This window comes from Anneissia japonica, unplaced genomic scaffold (assembly GCF_011630105.1).
Source record: "Anneissia japonica isolate Jap-2015-1 unplaced genomic scaffold, ASM1163010v1 scaffold9_len2422644_cov172, whole genome shotgun sequence".
NCBI classification, from domain to species: domain Eukaryota; kingdom Metazoa; phylum Echinodermata; class Crinoidea; order Comatulida; family Comatulidae; genus Anneissia; species Anneissia japonica.
The window spans coordinates 1,205,194-1,214,168 of record NW_022758107.1 but is presented as its reverse complement, the minus strand read 5'-3'; the positions used below and the strand labels follow the sequence as shown (position 1 = coordinate 1,214,168).

At 34.7% G+C, this 8,975-nt stretch overlaps 1 protein-coding gene across 2 annotated transcripts; it reads right to left on the bottom strand.

Annotated features, from left to right (window-relative positions):
- Positions 1–935: 935 nt before the first annotated feature.
- Positions 936–6,020, bottom strand: LOC117125091 (histamine H2 receptor-like). 2 transcript variants are annotated; one of them, XM_033271477.1, is made up of 2 exons: positions 5,527–6,020; positions 936–4,432 (listed from the first exon to the last, which is right to left on the bottom strand). In XM_033271477.1, the coding sequence occupies exon 2, from the start codon at positions 4,364–4,366 to the stop codon at positions 3,560–3,562; it is 807 nt and encodes a 268-aa protein (XP_033127368.1). In that variant the 5' UTR covers positions 4,367–4,432; positions 5,527–6,020; the 3' UTR covers positions 936–3,559. The 2 variants fall into 2 exon arrangements, with proteins under 2 accessions (XP_033127368.1, XP_033127367.1); XM_033271476.1 differs by lacking the exon at positions 5,527–6,020 and having other exon boundaries at positions 936–4,632.
- Between the last annotated feature and the right edge of the window lie 2,955 nt (positions 6,021–8,975).

Here is an 8,975-nt window from a genome sequence, read left to right as displayed (position 1 = left end):
GGGGCATCTTGGGATACATCCAGCATAGAAGTCAGAAACCAACTTAAATGGAAAACACTTTTAGATATGCAAGCTTTAAATCGCAATATATTTGTATATAAAATTCTTTATCATTTGTCACCAACCTATCTTTTGAATATGTTTAATTATAATATAAATAATTACAACTTAAGACATAACCAGAAAAATGTTGTTCTGCCATTACCAAAGACTGAATATAAAAAACGTAGTCTTTCCTATAAAGGGGCATTGGAATGGAACAACCTGAATGTTGACATTCAAACAGCTCCAACACTGCGCTCATTTAAATTCAAATTAAGTCAACTTTAAGTCTCTAATCATCTAATCATTTTATCTTGTTCTGATTGTTCCTTGTTGTACAAATGTTTTTATACCTTTTATATATTGTACTGTAATTATTGTATTTATGTATTATTGTGCACGGCCCCAGGGAAGAACAACCCTGTGTTGATCTGGGCCTCCGTGGATAAATAAAGTTGAACTGAACTGAACAGGAGGTTTTTGACACTGAGTGTCCGTGGCCTATACTTTTAGGTACTAACAAATACTTGGATTTTTATATATCAAAAGAAGGGTAGCGTTTCGATTGAAGTCGTTCATCATTGTGAAGGTAGGCAAGAAGGTATTAGAAAATTACCTTTTAAATGGAATACAATCTTAGTCGTTTAAAATACAAAATATGCGTAATAATGCCAATAATAATGATATATTACTGTTTCATATCGCTAGAAAAAGAGCATAAAAACATTCTTTGAATCTGGATAGTATTGGACTAATACATAATACTTATAATACATATACTAATATATATATATATATAAGAAAGCCTAAGTAGAGCTATATTAAAACAGACAAGATAAAAGAAAAACAAAATGATTTATATAAATAGATTTATAAGTAACATATCTGATCATTTTACTAGCCTACAAACTTTCTATGTATACACGGTGATTAAATATCTTCTTCTAGTCGTATGTCCACATTGTTTAATACACACACGTAAATCAAATTATTTGAGATACAATTACGTGTTGTTTTAGATACTAAAAGTTATATGTTTTTAAGGGAAAGAAAAGAAAAAGTACAGATAAAAATCTTTAAGACAATTTCAAAAACATTTTTGGATAGGCCTAATTTAATTGAGGAAAAACTTTTTTTTAGGTAGCAAATAAATGTACATTTCAATCAAAATTAAAAAAAATACATTATAAAAATATTTCACAGTATAAAGAATATGTTTCTTAAGTTGATTAGAAAATGAGAGAATAATCGGTAAAATTACCGTAGAGGGGTTGAAACAGTTTAACATTTGTTGGGGATTGTTTGTTAGTTTCTAAATTGTGGCCAGATTTGTAACGTTATATAAACTGTAATTTCAATTGTTATTAACACTTTCAGGGGCAACACATTTTCTTTGGCTTTCTAAATCACACTACTTAGGCAATATTGGTAAAACCATATTTTTTTTTTCAATGTCGAAAAAATCTAAAGCCTATTATGAAAAGCCTAATTAAGTTTTTTTTTGTAAAATCAAAAGACAAAATAGAAAAGTATATTTATTCTTAAAATGCAAATCTAAAAACAATATAAACCAAATGGAAGAATTTTTATTTTTTATTTTTTTTTGCTTAGTGAGATTTTTAGCGGGCGTGGTTGCGGCAAGCAGTGGAGTGAGTTTACTTTGGTTAATGCTCAGTTGAAGTTTTGTTTTCGCCGCCGCGTGCCATTGCTGCTTCCGGTAAAATTCTAGGCAGTTGATATTCCCTGCTGGTATCTTTTGACGCCGGTGAATTCTTCGGATTTGTTTTGTTATATATTTTATTTTATCTGTTTTGAAAGGTGGGGATAGTCGAAAGTCGAGACACCCACCTCAGCGTCATTATGGTTGAGGCTGAGGTGTGAACATTTGTGGAAATAATACCTCTTGATGACCGGAAATGATACTCTTATATATAAAATAAAAAATAAAACTTAAAAAAAAAATTGCCTTTGATGTATTTACTTTACTTTACCTACTTTAAAGCCACGTGAATATGCCGAAAACAAATCTTATTATTACACGCTTTTTCTCATATTTCTCAAATTATAATAAAGGAACGCACACTTGAGTCGTGTATTATAGGTGATTCAGATGTTTGTAGGCAGAGATATCTTTCTACAAGATACGAGTTGGTAGTGTTGCGCTATTTCGATAAAACCTGATTCATTTATGCAGTTCATGTCAACAATTGGCAGGCATCTACATGACCTATGCAAGTACATTGAGGTCAAAAAGTGGGAGACCAGCTCCCTTAAAAAACATGTGGGGGGCGTGTCTTCATATGTGGCTTCGTATATCTTTTGCATACATCTTTAAATCGCAAAAAAGGACGCCATTTGGATCTTTTGTCGTTTGCAAGTTTACTATACAATAGATTCTTGAAGATTTTTGTATCATCCATCCTCCTGGTGTGGCCTAGCCATCGTAGTCTCTGCTGTCGAATTAATATAGGCTAAACATTGAAGGAATGCCACACCTATCAAGCTGTTATTTGTTACTCTGTCGTGCCAGCCGATATTCAAGATAGTCCACAGGCAACGGAGGTGCCTTTTAGTTTTTGTTCTTGCCTATCATATTGCTGTCCATGATTCTGGTCCATACAAAAGGACACTAACGACACACGCCATATATACTTTGATCTTGACAGCCACGTATTTCTGTCCTCCCAAGCACACAAAGACATCAGGCTAAGGGTGGTAGACGCTTTCCCATCAGTATGTTTAGTTTACTACGGTACCAGAGAGTGGTTATTAGTAACTATTGATCCAAGATAAAAAAGAAAGTTACTAATAGTTTCAAGCGAAAAATTACCGACTGTAAAATTACATTGTCCTATTATGTTAAACTGTAAAATGCTTGTTTTCCTTACACCTGTGGTGAGACCAAAATGTTACTCTCACAGGAGAATTTATCAAGTGGGAGTTGCAGACTTCTGTATACAGAAAACCCAAGAACTTTAAAAATGTTTGTCTTGGCCCGTAGCAAATTGTATGGATTGCTGTAATTCATGCAATGCTACCATTGATGGTTCTTAAACAGATCAGGTTTGAGTATTTTAAATTGTTTGAAGACAATGTTCTAAACGGTCTACACTTGTCTCCTAATTTGTGACGATAACGTTTTCTAATGAAAGTTCTGTTTTTCATTCTCTACGTGAGCGTAATTAATCCAACACAGGTAATTTCTAGATGATAGGTTGACGATAAAAAAAAAAGAAGTCTCTGATTTTTTGTTAATGATGACAACAGTTAGATATACTGTATCATGATGACACAATTTGTTTTCCTTTTATTAGATTTTATAGATTATGGGAGGCATCAAAGTAGGACAAACGCATCTGTGGTTACTAAACAATTAGCTGGTACTATGAAGTTTTCTTTCTTAAGTTGTTCTGTCATCAGGGGATACGCAGAAGGAACTTAGGAAACGCGATTAAATGCTATCATGTCTCCACAGCGAACGTGGCGACTCCTTCACCTGCTAACAAGATATTTAGAATTATGGCACTACATTTGTAGACACAGTTCCAAGTTGAACAGCATTATTTGATATGGATTCAGACTTAAGACATGGCAGAGAATATATACGCTTAAAACATGGTACAGTTTTTTGCATACCTTTTTGAAAGTCTTGATACTTGAACGTATATATTATTGGATTTATACAGATGTTACACAGAGCCAATGCGACTGTGATGTAGTAACTTGGTCCGTTGAAATAAAACGCGCCACCCAATGTAAAGTTGATAAAAACCATTTCGTTTGGAGTCCAACATATAACGTATGTCACACCGACTATCAGCATTGTCTTAATGATATTCAGCCGTCTGGCCGCACTGTTATCACTCACTGCAGATGAACCATCTCCAACTCGTCTTCTGAGCGCGCGAAAAATGTTGAAGTAAACAAACAGCATTACACTGATAGGAATGACAAGGATATAAACACCACACAATAAACCAAACGTTTTCTGATAACCAACACTTGGCCATATCTGGATACATTCTCCATTCTTCACAGTGTGTACCATTAGCCACATGAAGATAAACCCAAACCCACATATCCAGGGAATCAGCAATAGTAATACTTTCATCCTTAACTTTTCCTTGAATATATTGTATTTTAGATGATATATTACGGCAAAGTAACGATCAAATGTAAGTACCACAAGATTAGCTGTTGAGCCATATGTAGTTGACCAGAATATGTACTTGCTTGACCAGAACTTACAAATGAATTCTGCTGCAACATTTGATTCTGGGAGCCTAGTCATCAAGTGTGGATCAAGAAAAAGACAGAGTGACATCAAAGATGCGAAAAGGTCGATGAAACACTGATTTAAGATCAGAAGATTTGTTGTACTGAACCGATTCTGCAAATTAAAAAGAATGAATATTGCAAAACCATTTGTCGAGCAGCCGATTGCTCCGATGATACTGTATATCAGACTTGTTGTGTCCATCATGTTAATCAGAATTTTTGAATTATTTCTTTTAGTATATTAACCAAATGTAAAACACATAGGCCTAACTCTGATAGAAGAGCAGGCCAAGTATGACGGTAATATATCAATGTCTTTTATATTATGGCAATTGCTATGACGATACACTATAGGCCTAATTATCGCAGTAAATTGAAGAAGCATTAAGCCAATAAGACCACTATGTGCATACAGCCATTATTGCCTTACAAAATGCAAATAATTATAGTAGGTGTGCTAATGTAGTATGGTAAATACTTGCCAGGGGCGGATCGAGAGATGTCCAAAAGTGGGGCCGAAAGGTGGGACCGAAAGTTGGTCCGATCGAGATAACACTGTCCTAGTGGGTCCGGGGACGTGCTTCCGCGAAATTTTTGTGTTCTAGACGCCCGAAAATAACACTCGAGACTTTCTGGGCTATCATTTTTTTGCTTTTTCTTTCTCTTTTCTTTTGTTTACCTCCCAAAAGGGGGCCGGGCCGGGCCGCCCCCTCTAAATCTGCCCCTGCTTGCCAAGTATAAAAGGTAACATTATCAATGGGGTAGACTACATGGTGTTGGTTGATTAATACCCCATTCAGACTAACATCGCATTGCGATCTGTTGTAGCAATTGTGCAGTGGCGTATCTAGAAGCCTTGAAATAGGGGTGCAGATGGAGGCGCGAAGGTGAAGTTTGAGGGTGGTTGGGGGGGGGGGTGCCTCGATTATCAGTTAAGGGGCGCTTATTCGCAAAATAAGGTGATTTTAGGTGCTTTTTAACTACTTGACCATGATTTTTTTTTGGAGGGGCGACTGGAGGTCGCGAGTAATATTTGGAGGGCGAAGCCCCCTGCGCACCCCCTTGATCACGCCACTACAATTTCGACACCCAATCGCAAAGTAAAATCGTGTGTGAAAGCTCACCAATAGTAGTCAATAAGTAATCGATATCGCAATTGTTACCCGTTGTGATTGGATGCTACACTCTTTATTTACTCTCGATTACCTCCTGATCGCAACGAATCCACAACCAACGAATTCCACAGGCACTGTTTGGCTGAGGTCAGTCAACATAGGCATATCCACCGGAGGCCTAGGTCCTAGAATGTGAAATTTGTGTTGGTCTGAACAGCCGATTCTACCCAAGTGATCAGTTTCGGTGACAAATACTAATACACTTCTATATTGGCGAGAGCACCAGTCAGCAATCATCTGATCAGAATCACCTAATCAGGTTTGGTGACGGCATCATGAATTGTGATTTCACCGAAACTGATACTTATCGGATCTATTAGGTAGAATCGGGTGGGGTCTGAATGCGTTTGTTGATTGCGATCGGGAGTAATCAGTTTTGAACTACCAACGACTAATAATATGTACAAAATACATATAATTTTTTTTCTCTCCCCGACGAATTGTGGTTTTTCTCCCCGATGGGGTGGGGCGGGGACCTTCCAACGGGGGCGGGCCTGGCCCCCGGTCCCCCCGCTGGCGCCACCCCTGGTTAATTATGTCATAGACATCACACTACTGTAATATGACTTCGTGATTGTTGTAATGTCCAAATAGTCGAGATTGCTTCCACGTACGATCGCAATGATATAATGAACTAACCAGAGCTAAACACCTTTTTTGATACATAGAGTGATATATTGACCTTCACCGTCATCAAAACGCAAATAAAAGGAGAAAAAACAAGAAGTGAGCTTAAAGTATCATTAATTATTGTCATTCTCTATTGTTTTCTTTAACGGATTCGAGAATGTGATAAAAAAAAAATTCTAGCAATATAATTTATAATGTCCCTGATGTGCTTCCCTACCAAATAAAAACAATCAATAATTTCTTCAGAAAGGATATTTCATAATTAACTACAGTAGTAAGCGTGTGCATTTAATGAGTTAAGGATGAAACAGTCGACAAAAGTATGATTACCGTGACGAAAATATATTTAATGGATGAACAAGGTGTCTAATATTAAAGAAAAATGTAATTAAAACTTTAAGTACCTTTTATGATTTTAAGCATATTTATAAAACGACATAAGCGGTTGCGTAGTTACTTACTTATCGTTGTTTTCACTTTGAGAAAGACATTGTGTCCTTGGTCTTAGCCTAGTGCATCTTCAAATTTTATATGTTTTCTAAAGTAGCTTTATGCATGGAGGTATACTTTATGTAAGGGCGTTCTTGTAATCGTAGATTGTTTTTTTTCTAAATAATAATAATAATAATAATAATAATAATAATAATAATAATAATAATAATAATAATTTAAGTTTGCGTAATAACACGTACATATTGCATGGAGGTATACTTTATGTAAGGGCGTTCTTGTAATCGTAGATTGTTTTTTTTTCCTAAATAATAATAATAATAATAATAATAATAATAATAATAATTTAAGTTTGCGTAATAACACGTACATAATATCCTGATCTTGAAGTATTTGCGTACGATAATACGTTGACCTTAAGTTAGTGACACAAGTAGACATACAGTACACCTGGCGAAAATGCAAGGTCCAGAGAGCAGTACAAGTGATAGTAAAGTATCATGAGGTAGCACTATCCTAGATTAATTGAAATGGAAAAAGACTTATGACGAATAAAAATATTAAAAAGGGATTAAGCAATTTAAATATAATATTGAAAAAACTGTGATTGGAATAGAGGAAAGAATGGCTAAGGTAGAAAAGATGGTAGACGAATCCAAACATGCTAGTGAGAAAGTATAAAAAATTGGAAGGAAGAATTACAAAATTAACAATAAAACAGATAAATAAGAGCATAAATTAAGCGAAATGGCTTTCAGAGATGTACAAGAAATAGACTAGAATTTTGAAGAGGTTGCCACAAAGAAGTTAGAGGAAAGGTTGAAGGAAGACAGACAAGGACAGGGGGAGAGAGAGAGGGAGAGAGGCTGGGAGTGAGTGAGAGTGGAGAGAGGAAGAATAGTATGACATTATTGAGGCAGTAAACAGTAGTGGTTTGATGATAATACACCTGGCTGTCACAAAATCACAATTACGAGGTTATTTGAACTTTAGTTTGTGAAATTACCAAAGGTCTTCGTTTTATAGACATCCATATATGGGTGTTTACAAAACATGATAAAATGATTTAAAAATATTATGTTCATCATGATTGAGAGAAAAAAATGTGGGTCTTCGTTTTTCGGTCTTCGTTTTGTAGACACCCATATATGGGTGTCTATAAAACGAAGATCTTTGATAATTTCATAAACTAAAGTTTAAATAACCTCGTAATTGTAATTTTGTGACAGCCAGATGTATTATCATCAAAACAAAGAAGAAAAAATAGGGGTCTTCGTTTTATAGACACCCATGGGTGTCTATAAAAACGAAGACCCTTAAGTATTTCTTGATATTCCTAATTTTATTCCGATGAAATACGTACTGTTTTATGATGATTTTGAAATACTTACAATAAGATAATTGCGAAATAATTGAAGATCTTCGTTTTTCAGGTCTTCGGTCTTCATTTTGTAGACACCCATATAGGGTGCCTATAAAACGAAGACCCTTGAATATTTCACAAACAGACGCCCAAAAAATTTCGTAATTTTGATTTTGTGACAGCCAGGTTTATAATCATCAAAATAAAACAGAAAAAATAGGGGTCTTCGTTTTTGGGTCTTCGGTCTTTTTATAGACACCCGCTGGTGCAAGCACTCAAAACTCAGAGTAACTGGGACGACCAAAAACTTCATGCATATATTTGAAATTTTATGGTATCGCAATTCATGTTTTCAACTAAATATACTTTAGGTATACAAATACAAAACAAAAGAAACTCGGTTGCAGTAATTAGGATACAAACAATTAATTATAGGCAATAAATTGAGAAAAGTGCTTTGAAAATGAAACCGGGTTTTACAGCATTGTTAATACGGCCATGAAACACCTAATTGTTCATTTAATGTTGACACCATATCTAAAAATATAGGCCTAATAGAATAATGGAATAGATACAGAAAATTGTAAAATCCAATAATATGTTTAAGACATATTTAATGAAATTCTACACTATCAATGGTGAAAGCCCATTTAAATTGAATGAGCTACAGTCGGTTACTAAAACGTAGGAAACAACATTCGCAATGTCGTGGCGCTCGAATATTACGGTACTATTATGTTTTTTCTATTTGTTTACCTACAGCATAGAGAAAATAGAACAGTAGGCCTATGAAATTTTATCGATTTATGGGATGTACGTCTGTAACAAGCTGTGAGAGTTAGGTCCTCCCCTGACTAGACTAGGCCTAGGCTTCCTAGATAGTGTCCTATGCCTGACACCAACAGTTATAATAATAATAATAATAATAATAATAATAATAATTATAATAATAATAATAGAAACAATAATAATAATAATAATAATAATAACAATGATAATAATTATAAATAATAATAATAATAATAATGATAATAATA